A 21125-nucleotide genomic window follows, 5' to 3' on the forward strand; every position below is an offset into this window, starting at 1 on the left:
AGACCAGCCTTGATAGGGCCAAGTCTGCGAGGGAGAGAGAGAGAGAGAGAGTGAGAGAGAAAGAGAGAGAGAGAGAGAGAAAGAGAGAGAGAGAGAGAGAGAGAGAGAGAGAGAGAGAATGACCAGACGGGGGTGTTTGCTGCAGAGTCTGGCAGGGTCTGGCAATGCTTTATTTTTTACCGTAGCTTTTATACCCTCAGTTAGTACATTTCTAAGGGGAAGACAGTTTAACATTACATCAGCTTGTTCTTCGCGAAACCAGGGTGTTTTCTGCATACTTCTTTGTTTATGAGGGTCTTGTACATTATCTTCTGGCCTTGGGGCCTATTAACATTTTGTGCAAGTCAGATGAATGTAAACCTATTTTCTGTTTCTATGGTGACCTTAACTGAAAGGTAGCAGTCTCATAGAGCAACAGTACAGAGTAGAAGTATAACCTTGTTAATACAAAAATTAATCCTTCTGCAGAAATTGTCAGTTGCATTTATCTAAGACGTTTACCCTACACTGACTCTGCGACTTTGGTGAGGCAGCTTCTGCCTAGCACTTCTGGGTGACAATTAACAACCATCTCATTGTTACCACACTAGGGCTAAGTTCTTATTCCTCTAGATCTTTAACTATATTAACAATGGTTTCTATGACACAACCTTAGCACATTAAAAGCAAAAACACAGCAAGCAAACATCAACCCAATAACCACCTTTAGAATAATTTTTTTAACGTTTTCTAATAGGACTCCTTCACCCCTCAAAAATGCTCTATGTCTATTAGGGCTTTTATATAATCAGGTTCTTTATGCTATTTTATGATTAGGATATTATAAGCAATCATGCATATTAGTACCAAGGGCATAAATGCATTTGGCTAACAAACTACCAGCAAAGGAGTTTAAATTAAAACACTCCTTTCACCCTGGATAATCTCATAAAATACCACCACCCGGGAAACTTATCGATTAAAGTTCTAAATTGATTCTTATTTGTGTTATGCCCGATGTCCGAATCCCCGAGCGGGAAGAGAGAAGGCTTCCAAGGCAATGCAATTCGCAAAAAAAGGGAAGTTTATTACTGACTCGAGCCAGGGCCTTCTGCCTCCGCCATCACAGTGGTGCAGGGTCAGAAAAGCCCTGAGCCCAAGCTGTTACACAAATTTATAAGACATGCATAATCAATTAGTAGCTGGCTTAAGCGGATTGGTTACATGTTTACAAAGCAATTCTATTGGTACAGACTTTCGCGGGCTTTTTCAAACCTGGGCTTTCGCGGGCTTTCTCAAACCTGGGCTTTCGCGGGCTTTCCAGCTTTCCCTTTGTCCCTTACTGGGCGCATACTGATTGGCTGGCTTCAGGTTACCTGATGGGGGTAGGGAATCTTACCATTTCGGGGAAAGCTAAAACTTAGGTCCAGGCTGCCTGTCATGGAATTAACCCTGGCAGCCTCACAATTTGGAAAGAGTTCGGGGAAGGCCTTCTGCCTGTGTCACAGAAATTAGGGAGTAGTCTATTGAAGCAAGCATCAGAAAGACAGATATCATCTTTAAGGTGAGCGCCGAGGGCAGCTTCTCAGAATCCCTGAAAATCTGATCCGCCTTGCCTGTCAGGTTTTCTCCTCACGACCTTGTCATGGGTGGGATCTCGTGTGCTGGCTCGCAGTAGAAATATAGTTGATATACAATGTGTTAGCTTCAGATGTACAGTAAAGTGATTCAGTTACACACACACACACATACACATTCTTTTTTTTTTTCATTTATTTTTATTAGTTGGAGGCTAATTACTTCACAACATTTCAGTGGGTTATGTCATACATTGACATGAATCAGCCATGGATTTATATGCATTCCCCATCCTGATCCCCCCTCCCACCTCCCTCTCCACCCGATCCCTCTGGGTCTTCCCAGTGCACCAGGCCGGAGCACTTGTCTCATGCATCCCACCTGGGCTGGTGATCTGTTTCACTATAGATAATATACATGTTTCGATGCTGTTCTCTCGAAACATCCCACCCTCGCCTCCTCCCACAGAGTCCAAAAGTCTGTTCTGTACATCTGTGTCTCTTTTTCTGTTTTGCATATAGGGTTATCATTACCATCTTTCTAAATTCCATATAGATGTGTTAGTATGCTGTAATGGTCTTTATCTTTCTGGCTTACTTCACTCTGTATAATGGGCTCCAGTTTCATCCATCTCATTAGAACTGATTCAAATGAATTCTTTTTAACAACTAATATTCCATGGTGTATATGTACCACAGCTTCCTTATCTATTCGTCTGCTGATGGGCATCCAGGTTGCTTCCATGTCCTGGCTATTATAAACAGTGCTGCGATGAACATTGGGGTGCACGTGTCTCTTTCAGATCTGGTTTCCTCAGTGTGTATGCCCAGAAGTGGTATTGCTGGGTCGTATGGCAGTTCTATTTCCAGTTTTTTAAGGAATCTCCACACTGTTCTCCATAGCGGCTGTACTAGTTTGCATTCCCACCAACAGTGTAAGAGGGTTCCCTTTTCTCCACACCCTCTCCAGCATTTATTGCTTGTAGACTTTTGGATAGCAGCCATCCTGACTGGCGACACAGATTCTTTTTCAGATTCTGTTCCGTTATAGGTTATTACAAGATACTGAATATAGTTCCCTATGATATATAGTAGGTTCTTATTTATTTTACATAAACTAATTTTTATGTCATTCCATTTATTTTCATAGTGTATATCAGTTAATCCCAAACTTCTAATTTTATCCCTCCTCTCCTTCCGCTTTGGTAACCATACATTTGTTTCCTGTGTCTGTGAGTCTGTTTCTGTTTTTGTAAATAAGTTCATTTGTATCATTTTTTTTAGATTCCACATATAAGTTTTATCATATAATATTTGTCTTTCTCTGTGTCATGCCCTTTTCCCCCTGATTTTATTAAGACATAAATGACAAAAACCATCAGGTATAATCTGATGATTTGATACATTATATATTCTCAGGGTCAGACTCTGCAGATTCCCCCAGTGATCCCTCAGTGGGTTTTTGGGGAAGATTACCGGGCTCTCTTTTCACACCAGAGAAACCATAAGCGGAGGGGAGCTCTCTTGACGTGGTGCTGTGCTAACCTGGGGGAGGAGCCATCCAGTCAGAGTTTTACTGCTCCTGTTATCCTTCTGAGGTCACCATTCTTGGCCTCTGTGATTCAGGGGGTGCTTTGGTCTCACTGCTGGGTTCTGGGATTTTCACAGCAGTGTCTATTTAAGGGTAGCTGCGAATTGGTCTTCTTGATCATCACTGAACAGCTTTTCTTACTAGAAGACTGTATTTGTTTACTCAAATAGTTACATTTCTGGAGCTACATATATTATCTGCATTATAAATTGCACTTACAGATTTTGAGTCTTTGGGATCACTTTTATAAAGCAATAATCTCGCTTGTTATTTTGCCACCATATGGAGGAGGCTCCAGCGGTAAAGAACCCACCTGCCAATGCAGGAGATGTTAGAGATATGGGTTTGATCCCCGGAGGAGGGCATGGCAACCCACTCCAGTATTCCTGCCTGGAGAATCCCAGGGACAGAGAGGAGCCTTGGGAGCTACATTCCATAGAGTCACACAGATTCAAACGTGACTGAAGCAACTTAGCATGCATGCATGGACCAAACACAGGGATTTATTTATCTTCATTTTTGAGTTCTGATTAATACCTGGAAAAATACTTTCTGTATAGTAGGTTTTCAGTTAATGCTTGTTTACTGGCTTTTACTTACTTGAAAGAAATCATTGAAAAAGTGGCTACAGTCACCAAAGCAAGGTATCTGTTAGGCCAGAGTTATAATATCCAGGTCATATATTGACAGTTGAAAGATTTTTGTTTCTGACATTTCTCCAAAGAAGACATATAGATGGCTAACAAACATGTGAAAAGATGCTCAACATCACTCATTATCAGAGAAATGCAAATCAAAACCTCAGTGAGGTACCATTACACGCCAGTCAGGATGGCTGCTATCCAAAAGTCTACAAGCAATAAATGCTGGAGAGGGTGTGGAGAAAAGGGAACCCTCTTACACTGTTGGTGGGAATGCAAACTAGTACAGCCACTATGGAGAACAGTGTGGAGATTTCTTAAAAAACTGGAAATAGAACTACCATATGACCCAGCAATCCCACTTCTGGGCATACACACTGAGGAAACCAGATCTGAAAGAGACACGTGCACCCCAATGTTCATCACAGCACTGTTTATAATAGCCAGGACATGGAAGCAACCTAGATGCCCATCAGCAGACGAATGGATAAGGAAGCTGTGGTACATATACACAATGGAGTATTACTCAGCCATTAAAAAGAATTCATTTGAATCAGTTCTAATGAGATGGATGAAACTGGAGCCCATTATACAGAGTGAAGTAAGCCAGAAAGATAAAGACCATTACAGCATACTAACATATATATATATGGAATTTAGAAAGATGGTAACGATAACCCTATATGCAAAACAGAAAAAGAGACACAGATGTACAGAACAGACTTTTGGACTCTGTGGGAGAAGGCGAGGGTGGGATGTTTCGAGAGAATATAGCATGTATATTATCTATAGTGAAACAGATCACCAGCCCAGGTGGGATGCATGAGACAAGTGCTCGGGCCTGGTGCACTGGGAGGACCCAGAGGGATCGGGTGGAGAGGGAGATTCGAGGGGGGATTGGGATGGGGAATACATGTAACTCCATGGCTGATTCATGTCAATGTATGACAAAACCCACTGAAATGTTGTGAAGGAATTAGCCTCCAACTAATAAAAATAAATGAAAAAAAATAAAGAAAGATTTCTGTTTCTATTTTGGGGAGCAGAAGAAATAGACTTGTGAATTGAGATGGAAAGAAAAAGTTTTAATATTCTTTCAATATCTATGGCATTATTTTAAATCATTTCAGATTTCATCAAGATTTACATGTGGAAAATTTCCTTGCTGACTGCAACATGGATTGTAACTGTCCAACTAAAGTGTGGGACCCTGTGTGTGGAGACAATGGCTTGTCATACATGTCAGCTTGTCTTGCTGGTTGTGAGGTATCCTCTGGGACAGGAAGAAAAATGGTAAAACATCCTGTTGGCTTTTTTCTTTTTTTTTTTTAAACATAACTTTTGTCTTATGCACTGCATTGGTACATTCCAGCTATGAACTTGGTCCATATTTGACAGAAGTAAAATTAGTCTTTCCTCAAAACCAAATTAGAAACTTTTGTGAAAAACATGTTACTTCCTATAGTAAGTCTGCTACATACAAATGCATTCCATTCTGAGAGCACGTTTGTAAATCCAATTTGTTTGTAAATCCAACAAATTTAGCCTAGATACCCAACTAACACAATCGGCTGTGTAATACTGTACTGTAATAGGTTTATAATACATTCACACTAATAATACAAAAAAAAAGCAGGCACACAAAATAAACATTTTTAACCCTACAGTACAATACCTTGAAAAGTACAGTAGTCCAGTACAAGAGCTGGCATTCAGGGGCTGGCAGTAAGTGAACAATCAAGAGGAGTTACTGATGGGAGGAGTGAGGGGAGGTGAGAGATGGTAGACTGAAGGATCGTCAGCAGTAGGAGATGGAGGGCAAGCTGCGACTTCACTCACACCTGATGCTGGGGGCACAGGTCCTTATTTCTTGCTGAATTCAATGGAATCTACCCTCTTGAAAAACGGATCCAGTGACTTCTGGATAGCAGCACTTGTTTCCCAGCATAGATGCCACAGTAGCGCTAGATTGTGCATGTTCTCCATTTGTGTTCCGTGCCTCAAAAATAAGGAAAATGCCCTTGCCATTTCCTGGGTTGTGAATCTTCATTTCCTCAGTTACTTCTCCCTCTGGCCTCTGTCCTTCCTCTGGGCCTCCAGTTCTATCTGGTCTTTATTAGTAAGCTCCTTGTGTTGCACAGAAAGGAGTTTAATATTATAAGAACAAGTGACTTCTACCATCTCTAAACCTCACTCCACTCTCTCAATTATTTTCGCTTTTGCTTCCATCGTTATTGCGTGGTGCTTCTTAGCAGTACAAGCTACATCATCGCTGCTCTTAACGCGTGCTTCCAGACAAGCCGTGCTTGAAATAAAGATACTGCACTATGGTACTCTGTACCGTGCTGTGTGATATTGGGCTTCCCTGGTGGCTCAGCAGGTAAAGAATCCGCCTGCAGTGCGGGAGACATGGGTTCGATTCCTGGGTTGGGAAGATCTCCTGGAGAAGGGAAAGGCTACCCACTCCAGTATTCTGGCCTGGAGAATTTCATGGACTGTATAGTCCATGGCGTTGCCAAGAGTCGGACAGAGTTGAGCGACTTTCACTTTCACAGTAAAGGACACAAAAGCACACCCTCCTGTAAGTGATACACACACGTGAGTGTACGCCAGACACACGAACGAACTTCCGTGATTGGAGGTGTGCATGCAGGCTGACATCTTTGAAAGTTCAACACTTGAAGGTTCGTGTGTGGGGGACCTACTGTGTATGTTCACTTGGTTTACACTTTAACTTCCTAGATCTTATTTGAACGCTTTAGCATTCCTGAGTATTGATGTTTAGCTTCATAGCAATTGACATGATTACTCAACTTCATTTAAAACTGTCTAGACTGAAAAATAATACTCTCGACTGAGATAGAGTTAGTAGTTTTGATCTCAATTATTCAGTCAATTGTTTTGCTATTTTTTCCTTCTTTCTGTGTATATACACGTGCGCTTTCTGTGTTTTTTACATCCTGACAGCTTTTTAAGAAGATGGAATTGGGCATGTTTTCTTGCTTAAAAAGTGTCACTTAAAATCTTGGTTGGTGATCAAAATAAAATATAAATTTTGATTCTTATTAAAACCTGGGAACGTAAGAATTCAAAAAGGGTTGACTTTATTCTGTTTGTGAAATAAACGTTATTTTAAACAAAGCTTTGTTTATTGGTAAGTATCTAAATACTTCAATTGGGCATTCTGAAGCAAATTTTATTTGTCATATTTAGCGTATGTCAAAATAGTGTGTGTTTGTAAAAAGCATGACTTTAGGACAGCTGAGTTATTGCAAATTTCTTAACAAATTTAGAAAGAAGTACCATTTTTTGGAAACCACCCTTCTATGTTTTGTCACATGCTGTAATCCTGAGACAGATCATAAAGGATATGAGAATAAAGGGAGTAAACAACGTCTATCTTGATCTAACTGGGAAAAGAAAATATTTAAGATTTGTGTTCAGGAGTTTCCTTCCTCACATAAGGTAATATATTATTTTTGACAGGTGTTCCAAAATTGTAGCTGCATACGAACACCAGGAAATTCATCTGCAGTTCTTGGGCTATGTGCCAAAGGAAAGGACTGTTCCATGATGCTGCAGTACTTTTTAATCTTGTCCGTGTTCAGTAGTTTCCTATATTCTTTATCTGCCATACCTGGATATATGGTTCTCCTGAGGTACAAGAATTATTTTCTTTGTTTGGGTTTATTTCTGGTTATTTTAGTATGGAAGCTTTTTCTACGAAATTTCACTTGAAGCTCACAGTATCTAAGAACTTGGTGCTCTAATATATTATACCACTTATTAAGATTTTCCAAATAAGCATTGCTGAATTTTACAAAAATTTTTAAGTTAGCAACTTTAAATGTTCATCTGCTGGTATTTCCCTCCCTATCTTTCCTACCTTATTACTTAGAGTTAAATTAGCAAATGCTTATGGTTTACCAGAAAAAGAGACACATTTATATTTTAGGGTAAACCATATGAAATGGTCATTTTCCTAGGTAAGAATGGTTGCCTATAGTTCATTTCCTGTAGTTGATGTATTAGGACAGTGGAATTAAAAGCTGTTGGAAGTCCCAGTTTCACCAGTTATTATCAGTAGGGGAAAGGCACGTGAATTGATCTTTCTGAGCTCTTTTTTTTTTGTTTAATAAAAAAATGGATATAATAATGAATGCTCAACTGTTTTAAGAGGCTCTTGTGAGACACAAATGTTGAAGGGCTTACTAAAGCTAGGAAATTGGAGAGCTAGATTGTAACCTTAGGTTTATCACACAAGCTTTTTCAATGACAGCATCTTCATGACTCATAAGCAATTTTAAACATAGCTTAAGAAGTCCATAGTTTTCTTCATCTTGAAGAAGAGTTAAATTAATTGTAATTCTCAGTTCATAGTTTGTCCTAGGTGGGGTAAGGTTTTTCTCTTAATTTATTTTACTTTATTTTTTTTTCATTCCATGTCCCACTTCCTATCACCATAGGCATCCACATTAATATGATAGACATACAGTTTTAAATACATGCTTTCCTTTGTAAAATACTGTTTGTTGTGTATTGTGTTTTATATTCACAGAAAAAGTACTGTGCTACAAATTTGTTTTGGTTCAAAATGCACATGCAAACATAAATTCACCAAATACTGCTATTATTTATGAGTTATTCTCATACCATCAGCTCATACCTCCTTATTGGGTTTCCCTCATAGCCCAGTTGGTAAAGAATCCTCCTGCGATGCAGGAGATCTTGGGTCAATTCCTGGGTTGGGAGGATCCCCTGGAGAAGGGATAGGCTACACACTCCAGTATTCTTGAGCTTCCCTTGTGGCCCAGCTGGTAAAGAATCTGCCTGCAATGCAGGAGACCTGGTTTCGATCCCTGGTTGGGATGATCCCTTGGAGAAGGGAAAGGCTACCCACTCCAATATCCTGGCCTGGAGATCTCCATGAACTAGAGTCTCAAAGAGTTGGACATGACTGAGCGACTTTCATTTTCACTTTCATAGCATCACTAATATTTAGAATTACTGAACTTTCTGACTTTTACTCTTCCAAAGGGTATTAGATGGTAGCTTACTGATGTTTTAATATGTGATTTCCTGATTCAATGAGTTTAGGAGTTTCCTTAAACTTTTTTCTAGCTACTAGGTACTTTTACTTCAAGATGCTTATACATTATTTTTGTCCATTTTCATGATAATTCTTATACTTTTCTGGTGAATTATAGATGTTAATCTAATATGTTTACTTGATACAATTATCTTCTCCTGATCTCTCATCTTTTCTTCAAATTTTTTCATAGTTTTTTTTGTGAAATTCAACCCTAACTTTTGTTGTACTGAAATCTGACAATTTCCTTGCCTTAGAGTTTATGTATTGGGGAGTCACATTTGAAAAGGGTTTTATATTACTAATTTATAAAAATATTCCCCTAAATTTTATCCTACCAGTTATATAGCTTTTACCTAGTTCTTTTAATCAGCATAAGTTTATCTTTATGTGTGGTGAAAGGGAGAGAGATATTCAATGTTATTTTTATCCAAACAATTGTTTTCCCAACATCATAGCACAAATAAGAAGTCCTATTTCCATTGATTCATGGTGCCATCTTCATCATATTTAAAGTTTTTATATAACACAGGATGTTTTCATGCTTCCAGAGTTTTATTTGTCTGCTCTCAAAGTAGTGACACTGCATAGGTTCATATCACATACTGTAGCTCTTCTTCATCCACTCATCACTTTCACCTTCATTCTTCCTTTTTTCCCCCCAAATTGGTTTAGCTATTGATGCATGAATCTTCATACTTACATATGAATTTTGATTGTATGGATTATATATATTAATTAAAGAAACTCAAATATTTGTGACCATGAAATATTTTTCCATTTATTTTAAATTTCCTGTATAGATACTACACATACACACACACAAAATATATATATATATATGTATATATACGCACACACAAACACAGCAAATGTACCATGTACAACTGTATATGTACCCATTTATATCCAAACACACATATATATGTGTGTGTATATATATATATATATATGGATATGGGCTTATTTGTAATTTAATAAGGTACTATTTTCTCTTATATTTTCTAGTTGGTTATTGTTGGTTTAGAGAAATGCTGTTGATTTGTTAACATTTACTATTTATCCAGCAATTTTTCTTATTTCTTCTGGTAACTTGCTGACTTTGTTAGGTTTTTTAATAAAAATATGTGCACACAAGGAGAGTTTTATCTCTTTGCTTCTAAAGCTTATGCATCTTAGATTTAAAAAAATTTTCTTTTAGCATCAACTTGGACCTCCAAGACTGTGTTAAACTGTAATGGTGATAATAAGTATTCTTGTTGTTTTCTACTTTTAATGGAAACCATATAAAATTTTTCCATTAGATATGATGCTTGCTATAGATTTTTAGTATATAATTTTCATCTAGTTTCTGAGTTTTTAATCACAGAATCAGTATCAAACTACTATTTTTCTTTTTCTAGGAAAAAATTTACATATAATCTTCCAATTCAGTACTTTTAGTGTAGTGAAAAAAAGTGATAGATTTTTCTATGTTGAACTGCTTGGACGTCTAAGAAAAACCATAGTTAGTCACATTTAAATAGTAATTTATTTAAAACTATTGTATCTATGTTGATTGGTAAAACATGAATGTTATTTTCTATTCTGTTTGTTTGTTTTTGAATCATTCTAGGCCCACAAAATGAATTGATAAATTTTCTATTTTTCAATTTCTGGAACTACTTACATTAAATATCTATTTGTTGAAAGTTTTATGAACTCACTCATAAAACTACTTGTACTTTGGGCTTACTTGGTCAGTGAAACTTGGTTATTATTTTCATAAATATTTCATTATAGCATTTCAATTTAATGTTAGCATTTATTTCCATTTTCCATTTACACTTATATCAGATGTTACTGTATAACTGTTTATAATATTCTTTGATCATTCTGATATTCTCTAATGTATCTGAAGGGTTTTCCATTTTTTCTGTATTTTGTTTATTGCGTTTTCTTTTTATCTTTCTTGATCATTGTTGCCAGAGGATGGTTTTAATTTCTTTTTTAAAGAATCAATTTTTAGTTTTGTTGCTCTTTATTTCATCTATTTCTGCTTTTTATTTTATTTATTTAATTTTTTTTTCTTTTGGGGCATTTTTCTGTTGTTCTATATCTAACTATTTGAGTTTAACACTTACATAATTTGCTCATTTTGATTAATAGATATAAAATGATACGTTTTCTTCCAAGTATTGCTTTAGCTGCTGCTGCTGCTAAGTCGCTTCAGTCATGTTCGACTCTGTGCGACCCCATGGACTGCAGCCCACCAGGCTCCTCCATCCATGGGATTTTCCAGGCAAGAGTACTGGAGTGGGGTGTCATTGCTTTCTCCATAGCTTTAGCTTTACCTTAGCTAATATTTTCTATGAAGTTTTATTTCTGTCTTGTAACTTCTTAGCTATAAGGATTTCATGCTTTTGTGAGATCATAGGCGGTACGTTAGAGGTGGAGGAGAAAGAAAAACTCTTCAGTAAAATTTAAATACCATATTTTCTACATTAAATGGTAACCATGGGAGCAAGAGGGTCATGTGAGGTCTCCTGACTTTAACTACTTCCTTCTGAATAAAATCATTGTTGTTGCCTAAATAACCAGTGTTAGATAGTGAACTGGTCAACTGTATCTCACTCTTTTGTGCTGAAGAGCTATTTAAGATAGTAAAACACTTATGCCAAGAAAATGTCCGTCAGTTCAGTTCAGTTCAGTCGCTCAGTCAAGTCAAACTCTTTGCGATGCCATTGACTGCAGCACGCCAGGCCTCCCTGTCCATTACCAACTCCTGGAGTTTACTCAAACTCATGTCCATTGAGTCAGTGATGCCATCCAACAGTATCATCCTCTGTCATCCCCTTCTCCTTCCCCCTTCAAATTTCCCAGCATTAGGGTCTTTTCCAATGAGTCAGCTCTTCAATCAGCTACCAAAGAATTGGAGTTTCAGCTTCAGCATCAGTCCTTTCAATAAACACTCAGGACTGATCTCCTTTAGGATGGACTGGTTGGATCTCCTGGCAGTCCAAGGGACTCTCAAGAGTCTTCTCCAACACCACAGTTCAAAAGCATCAATTCTTCAGTGCTCAGCTTTCTTTATAATCCAACTCTCATGTCCATACATGACTACTGGGAAAACCATAGCTTTGACTAGACATATTTGTTGGCAAAGTAATGTCTCTGCTTCTTAATATGCTGTCTAGGTTGGTCATAGCTTTTCTTGCAAGGAGCAAGTACCTTTGGTTTCACGGCTGCAGTCACCATCTGCAGTGATTTTGGAGCTCCAAAAAATAAAGTCTGCCACTGTTTCCACTGTTTCCCCATCTATTTCCCATGAAGTGATGGGACTGGATGCCATGATCTTAGTTTTCTGAATGTTGAGCTTTAAGTCAACTTTTTCACTCTCCTCTTTCACTTTCATCAAGAGATTCTTTAGTTCTTCTTTGGTTTCTTCCATAAGGGTTGTGTCATCTGCATATCTGAGGTTATTGATATTTCTCCCTGCAGTCTTGATTCCAGCTTGTGTTTCATCCAGCCCAGCGTTTCTCATGATGTACTCTGCATATAAGTTAAATAAGCAGGGTGACAGTGTACAGACTTGATGCACTCCTTTCCCTGTTTGGAACAAGTCTGTTGTTCCATGTCCAGTTCTAACTGTTGCTTCCTGACCTGCATACAGATTTCTCAAGAGGCAGGTTGGATGCTCTGGTATTCCCCTCTTTTGAAAAATTTTCCACAGTTTGTTGTGATCCACACAGTCAAAGGCTTTGGCATAGTCAATAAAGCAGAGGTAGATGTTTGGTATCTCTCTTGCTTTTTTGATGATCCAGCTGATTTTGGCAATTTGATCTCTGGTTCCTCTGCCTTTTCTAAAACCAGCTTGAACATCTGGAAGTTCACAGTTCACATTGTTGAAGTCTGGCTTGGGGAATTTTGAGCATTGCTTTACTAGCATGTGAGATGAGTGCAATTGTGCAGTAGTTTAAGCATTCTTTGGCATTGCCTTTCTTAGGGATTGGAATGGAAACTGATCTTTTCCAGTCTTGTGGCCACAGCTGAGTTTACCAAATTTGCTGGCATATTGAGTGCAGCACTTTCACAGCATCGTGTTTTAGGATTTGAAATAGCTCAACTGAAATTCCATCACTTCCACTAGCTTTGTTTGTACTGATGCTTCCTTAGGACCACTTGACTTCACATTTCAGGATGTCTGGCTCTAGGTGAGTGATCACACCATTGTGATTATCTGGGTCATGAAGATCTTTTTTGTATAGTTCTTCTTTGTATTCTTGCCACCTCTTCTCAATATCTTCTGCTTCTGTTAGGTCCATACCATATCTGTTCTTTACTGAGCCCATCTTTGCATGAAATGTTCCCTTGGTATCTCTAATTTTCTTGGAGAGATCTCTAGTCTTTCCCATTCTATTGTTTTCCTCTATTTCTTTGCATTGTCACTGAGGAAGGCTTTCTTATCTCTCCTTGTTATTCTTTGGAACTCTGTGTTCAAATGGGTATAATTTTCCTTTTTTCCTTTGCCTTTGGCTTTTCTTCTTTTCACAGCTATTTGTAAAGCCTCCTCAGAAAACCATTTTCCTTTTTTGCATTTCTTTTTCTTGGAGATGGTCTTGATCCCTGTACATTTTTTGTACAGTGGACATTTTCTCCTGTACAATGTCACGAACCTCTGTCCATAGTTCATCAGGCACTGTATCAGATCTAATTCCTTGAATCTATTTGTCACTTCAACTGTATAATCATAAGGGATTTGATTTAGGTCATACCTCAATGGTCTATTGGTTTTCCCTATCTCTTAAATTTAAGTCTGAATTTGGCAATAAGGAGCTCACAATCTGAGCCACAGTCAGCTCTGTCAACTATATATCATCTCTGCTTAGAAAGCAAAATTTAAAAATTACTATCTTTACCTATTCTGCCAGCTGGTGGAATCATATATTCTGCGTGTCCCTGACTCACCATACTTCAAAATTCCCTAGTGTAAACATGTGGAGTCCACTAAAGCTCCAAAATATTTAGGTGCAGGAATTCAAATTAAATTAAAGGGAGAAATTAAATTTAAATTCCAGTTTAAATTAAAGGGAGAATTTCTCCCTACAATTAAAAGGGAGAAAGAAGAATCCATTAGCAAGGTAAGAAGATAATATGATAATTGGTAAGATAATTGGTAAAAAGCAATATGATGTTTTGCTAAAAATATATTGTGTCCTTTTGTGTAAAAATTTGCTTACATTTTCTCAGCTTTCGTTAGTCAAAGAAGGGAACGGAATACAGAGGAAAACTCTAAGTGAATTCATTGAGCAGATAGCCATGCTAATGCTAAAGTGAGTGGAGCATAGAAAATTCCAATGGAAATGATAGTCTTTATTTTTATACATAAGGGCTTCCCAGGTGGCGCAGTGGTAAAGAATCTGCCTGCCTGCAATGCAGGAGACCTGGATTTGATCCCTGAGTTGGTATTCTTACCTGGAGAATTCCATGGACAGAGAAGCCTGGCAGGCTACAGTCCAAGTGGTTCCAAAGACTTGAACATGACTGAGTGACTTACACACACACACACACACACACACACACACACACACACACACACACAATGTCTATGTAAGGAATTTCAGGCAATGGTGAAAAGGTGGGGGAATTTTTAGAAAGAATGGATGAATCTGTGCAGCTTTTAAATAGATACCAAAACACTTAAAATATGTTTGCTTTGGACTTTTTAAATCACTTTCCTTGGAAAACTTTTATTCTTGTTTTCTTTTCTGTTTACATTTACTTATGTAAATCCTTGGCTTTTCTGTATTTTGTTAATATGAATAATTTAAATACACCTAACATTGCATTCTTCGTTGGTTTGAGGTTAAAGGTGTAACCATTAGAATCACAAACTACTTTGAGAAGAGGATGCAGGGGTAGAAATCAATTGATATTAAATGTTTTCTTCTCTGATAACTTTATGATAGAAATGAGTGAGCAAAATGTGTGATGAATAAAATGCCAAAGACCAGAGGTGGGGCTTCTGTGAAACTTATGAATGGAATAATTAGGCATTGAATAGCCAAGACTTGAGTATGCAAGAAAATTTGCTAATGCTCAATGCATTACTAGCATACAAACAGTTGTTTTAAGAAAATATGGTAGTTTTAAAATTTATGAATTCATTAATTTTTTAGGTGTGTCAAGCCTGAAGAGAAGTCTCTTGGTGTGGGATTACATGCATTCTGTACACGAATACTTGGTAAAAATAGTTATTTTTCCCAATATCACATCAGACTGCTGTTAAACGCCAAGTAAATGAAGTAAATTGTTACTCCCTCAGAGTAACAATTTAGCGAATATCCCTTCTGCTTGTAAATAGCACTTTGTAATTAGTATGAGAATAAAGAACAAGAAGAAATGGAAAACTTCTTCCTTTTACTTGAAAAAGACCTACCTGACATTCTACTTTTCATCAATACACTTGAAAAGCAAAGGGGCAATGCTTTAAAGTGTGCTTGTGGTTCACCCAAAATATTGCAGAAAAAAGTATAAATAATCATCAATTCAATGGTTTTCTCTACTGATAATTTTTTATTTTGCCTTTATCCATCTGATTACTTACCTTTTTTAATCTAGAAACTTGACTGTAAAAGTAACTTCTAGTTTCTAACAGTAAAATTTAAAGCTGTATATTTATATTCTGTTAAACTGTTCTACAAATAGAGAAAATTTTAATACTTTCAAACAAAACAACGTATCTTCTTATCTTGCTAATGGATTCTTCTTTCTTCCTTTTAATTGTAGCTGGAATTCCTGCACCTATATATTTTGGAGCTTTGGTGGACTCCACATGTTTACACTGGGGAACTTTGAAGTGTGGTGAGTCAGGGGCATGCAGGATATATGATTCCACCAGCTTCAGGTAAAGATAGTAATTTTAAAAAATTGCTTTCTAAGCAGAGATGATGTATAAAATGGTACATGGTACCATGGTACATGTCTAACACTTTCTTTGTCAAGTGACTGGACTACTTTTGGTTTTATTTACAAAATAGGTACTGATACTATCTCCATTTCTTATTTACATATTCATTTTATTTCCTCAATATTTTCAAAGCACTTGATAAATATAAGCACAGGTGGCTTTCAAAAGGTTGTTCCTTAAATTGGTTGCAATCAGTATATTATTGAAGGCCATGTCTGTGCAGTAAATACCTATCGAAGTTATATTACTCTCAAGTATCCTCGTTTAATCCTACATCATTCCAGCATTTTACTAGCTTAAATCCTTACTTCCTTTGGCCATCCACTTCTGATCTCTAAAATATTTTTTCTCCCTTAGTAAATTTCACTGACACAGTATTTTTCATGTTTCTTCAAGTCTTTTTTTTGTAAATATAGATCTGATTTTGAAGAAATTTCATCAGATATCAACCTGTTTTGAACAAAACTCTTCCATTTTTCTCTTTATTTTCAGATTCTCTTACATTTGGAGACCTGAATTTTGTTTAGATTTGTCTTAATTGCTCACTATGGGCAGTAAGAAAACTCTTTTAATTACTAAAAAATGATTTGGTATTGTCTAAAAGAGTCTAAGGTCTTCTCTTGATCAGTAAAAGGATATATACGTCAAGAACTGTGAAGAGAGCAGACAGAATGAGATTCATGTTTTCATCAGTTCCCTTTTCCTCAGTTATATTGACTATAAGGCAAACAGAATTTAAAGTAAGAAAAAATCACAGAATTAAAAAAGGGTATTACTTAATATAAGAAATACTTTACCAAAAATATATAACAATCATGAACCCATATAAATCTATCACTATAACCTCAAATATATAAAACAAAAATTCACAAAATTACAAGCAGAAATCTACAGAGTAGAAAATTGCAACACACTTTTACAACAAGTGAATATAAAATACAGGTGAAAAATTCATGAGGATATAGAAGATTTAAACCATCTGACTATGCTATATATATAGTGATTTTTTTTTTAACCCAACTATCAGCAAACATAGGAAAATAATAGAAATCTCATTGTAAAACAGATTAAAAAAAATCTTTTGCATATTATTGCTGTGATACTAAGGAGGGAATAAGACACAGATACACCCAAGAACTAGAGTAAATGATCTGCTCCCTCTGTGATTATTTCTAGTATCACTATGAAAAAAACTAGGAAAGGCCTAAGAACCTGGGAAGCGGGAAAAGCAACGGGAAAATGAGCAGATTTGGAGAAGTAAATACAGAGAGACAGAGCAAGCAAAGAAAACCAAAATAGACAAACAACAACAAAATACTCAAGAAGAGCTTGTAAACTAAAACATTAAAATACATGAATAAATTCAATAGTAAAAATGACAAGCACATAAATTACCAGTTGAAACATGACTTCATTCCAGATTAAATTTACTTTAATGTAAGAGTCTGACAAACTTTAAAATAAGATGTTTAACCAGCTCAATAGGATTAAAAATAAGTTGATCGCATAATACCCATTAAAATGAATAAGAAATAACAAAAAAAATTCTAGCAGAAATAAGAATATGAATAAGAACTCTTGGAAATATTAGAGATTAAATGGATAACACTGAAATAATAGGAATTCTAAATAGATAATAAATTTCAAGTCCACATAAGTTAAAATGAGAATTGGTGAACTGAAAGTGGTTATTGTAGAAATTATCTGGAATGAAAACTAATGATTTGAACTCATAAACAAAAAATAACCACCTTAGTAATTTTAAAGATCAATTAGCAATTAAAAGATATATCTCAGAAATTTTCAGAACAGAGAGCAGAAGAAATAGCAGAGATAAACTAATGAATTAATGGCTTAGAATTTCCTAGAATTTAATAGAGACATACATTTTCAGATCAAAAGTGCTCTTTACATGCCTAGTAGGATGAACTAAATGTACATATCAAAGTGAAACTACAAATGTTCAAATTAAGAATAAAACATAAGCACAACCCAGAGGAATAAACATATGGCTTATAAAGAAATATGATTAGACCAATAGTGATAGATTATCAACAACCATAGATCCTAATATCTTTATGATCCTTATTGCCTTGGGTTTGAGTTGAAACAAAAAGGCAAACTAGAGAACAAGAAATGGGCAAATGTGACTGCTTATAAAACTAAAAACTTATTTGTAATTAAAGGCACTGTACACAATGAAGAATGATAGAACATAAATCGTGAGCATCAGGAACTCTCATACACTGCTGGTGGTGAATAAAAACTACTGAAAAGAACTTTGGGAAATATTTACTAAGTTGCAGGCATCAAAAGATGTCTACTTCCCTTGTGGCTCAGATGGTAAAGCGTCTGTCTACAATGTAGGAGACTTGGGTTTGATCCCTGGCTTAGGAAGATACCCTGGAGAAGGAAATGGCAACCCGCTCCAGTACTCTTGCCGAGAAAATCCCATGGACAGAGGAGTCTGGTTCAGGCTACTGTCCATGGGGTCACAAAGAGTCGGTTTCTTTCTACTAAGTTGCATCCTCTAAAATCCTTAGACATATTTTAGAGAAATTCTTGCTCACACGCACAAGGAGACATGTCAACCAAGGTTTATTGCAGTTTTATTAATATTAGAAAAAAATCTGAACAAAAGTGTCCAATAGGAAAATGGATAGTAAGCTGCGGTGTGTCTATTACCGAACTCAGGCTTGGTTGCTAGGAATTCGAGAGGCAGTGTTGGTAGAGAGGAAAGGTGCTTGAGTCAGAAAAGCTGCCAATCTTGGGAGAAGGTGATCATGTCCAGAGACCAACTCCAAGGATTCTGCTCAGTCATGACTGTTTTTAAAGGAAAAATATTGGGGGGAAGGATCTCAGTGAATCATGGAGGCAGGAGGGTGGGTTCTGTGTTCTCCACTGAGTGCAGACTGGCTGACTCTCTCTTCAGGTGTTATCTTGCCTGAATGATCTTCCTGCAGGATTGCCAAAAGGGCTGTTGGGGGGCAGAGAGCTTATCATTTTTTAACTATTTAATTCTTCATTCGTACCTCTTTTTATCTAGGAAAAGAGTCAACAGGTTAGGCAACACATGGTGTACATTCAAGAAAGCCTAAGTCAGGAATTGGTTTCAATTGTTTAGTGATTTCTTTACTATAATTAGGTTTTTAAAGTTACAGAGGACAGAAATGGCTAACAGAAAAGGGGCAAAACAATTGCTTTTATGTTCATATGCGCAATGTAGTTAAATAGTTAAAAAGCAACAATGTAGAACTACATGTATAAGCCTTGCTTTAAAATGGTGGACTGATAGAAAAAAGTTTGAGAATAAAAACATAACATTATGCCAATTATTTAAAATGTAAAATATATGCAATAATTGTATAAAGTATGAGTGAATACATGCATAATTTGTAAAGCTATAGAAATAAAGTAGGAACAAATTCCATAAAATTCAACATAGTATTACATCTGGAGTGGGTTAGACTATAATAGGATCATAGGAATACACAGAGGAATTAAATGTATTAATATCTTTTAAATTGGTCTGAAACAAAAATGGCAAAATTTAATCATTTAAAAAACCTGGCTGATGAGTATAAATACGTTTAGATCTTTTTTTCCTTCATTCTTAATATGTTTCCTAATAACAGAAAATTCTTAGGACTAGGAAAATAAATACAAGAAGCAGAAATTCATAAATAGACTATAGACCATAGAAGTAACCAAAAAGCTGTGCTTTTGAAAAGATAAAAATATAATAATAGCAATCTGGAAAGGCAAATAAAGAGAAGAGGCACAAATAAGCACTATTAAAAATGGAAAACATTTAAATACAGATACTTAGGAATTTTAAGCATTGTAATTTGGAAGCATATTAAATAGAGAGTTTTTTAGATAAATATGTATTACCACATATAGAAAACATGAATATTTTCATAGTCATTAAAAAATGTGAATGCGTCACAAATTCTCATCTTTCAAAGGCATCTAGTCCAGAGGCTTTGAAGGCAAGTTTTACAAACCTTCAATGAACTGATGATCCCTGCTTTATACAAGTTATTCTTAGACATGGAAGAAGAGGGCAAATTTCCCTGTTCATTTTATAAAGCTAATGAAATCTTGATATTGACATTAGACAAGTTCAGTACAAGGCAAAAAGTACAAGCTGATTTTAGTTATGCATGCAAAAAGTTAACAAATTGAATCTATTAATGTGTAAAAACTAACAAATAGAGGTTGCTCAGAATAATAATAATAGTCTTGGCTATTCTGCTAACTACATACAGAGAAATGATTTGGTGATATTTTACAAATTCAAAACTGAAACTTTGAGCAAACTCAGAAAAGAAAGCAATTTCCTTAACCTGATGAAGATCATCTAAGGAAACACAGGAGTAAATATTACAATTAGTGGTGCTTCTTTGGAAGCATTCTTGCTAAACATTGAAATAAAACTGCTATCACTGTCAGTATTAAATTTAAGTTGGAAAGTGTATTTAATGTAAAAAGATAAAATAAAAATAGTAACAAAAGATTAAAAAGAGGAAAATAAATTTTGATTTTCCTGGATAAAAAATTTCCCAAATCATTTTTAACAAAAGTTAGAATTCATCAGCTAGCGAATGAAAGCTCATGAGGTTCATCCTAAGATTCATGAGATTCATTCGTAAGGCTGACATGCAAAACAATTAGCTGCTGTTGTCCTTATGGGGTAAAATATTAATAATTTAAAATATGCAAAGCTAGTTATTATTCACTGCAGTATCTTCATAAGTTTTAATATGTTTTAATTTTTTTTTTAAATAGATACATCTACCTTGGATTACCAGCAGCACTAAGAGGATCAAGCTATATTCCAGCCTTTTTGATCCTCTTTATTTTGAGGAAGTATCGACTACCTGAGGAAAATGCCTCTTCAGAAACTATGCTTGTGGCAAAGTTTACAGGGAAGGAAAATGAGGGCAAGGAAATGGATCAAAATGCCAAAGTTTTGAATGATGGTGAATTGAAAACAAAGCTATAATGCTCTTTTATGTCATGCTTTCCAAAATTGGAGAACACAATACGACTTAATCATCTTTAAAATCAGTAGAGGTACTGCAGATAACTTTTCCTTATTTTTAAGAACGTCAACATTTTTTTTTAACTCAAGGAGAAAAAATATTCATGATAGTATTTCTGAGGCAACAATGGCATTTGAGATTTTCCTCAGAGAGACATTTATAAACAAAACAGGACATTAGAACCACAGGTTTATTTTTATGTTAAATTGTTAAAACAACAATTTCTCTTTTAACTCAAACAAAATATTTCC

The 21125-nt window shown here is 36.0% G+C and overlaps 1 protein-coding gene across 1 annotated transcript in view; it reads left to right on the forward strand.

The window, feature by feature from the left end:
• SLCO1A2 (solute carrier organic anion transporter family member 1A2) overlaps nt 1–20908 on the forward strand; it is a 52884-nt gene extending 31976 nt beyond the window's left edge. Inside the window, exons 10-14 of the mRNA XM_065921923.1 lie at nt 4919–5081; nt 7275–7447; nt 15036–15100; nt 15646–15763; nt 20618–20908. Of these exons, the coding sequence (XP_065777995.1) occupies nt 4919–5081; nt 7275–7447; nt 15036–15100; nt 15646–15763; nt 20618–20834 (736 nt within the window). The 3' untranslated portion in view covers nt 20835–20908. The remainder of the gene's footprint in view (nt 1–4918; nt 5082–7274; nt 7448–15035; nt 15101–15645; nt 15764–20617) is intronic.
• Nucleotides 20909–21125: the final 217 nt, after the last annotated feature.

Source organism: Muntiacus reevesi, chromosome 1 (assembly GCF_963930625.1).
Source record: "Muntiacus reevesi chromosome 1, mMunRee1.1, whole genome shotgun sequence".
Classification (NCBI taxonomy): Eukaryota; Metazoa; Chordata; class Mammalia; order Artiodactyla; family Cervidae; genus Muntiacus; species Muntiacus reevesi.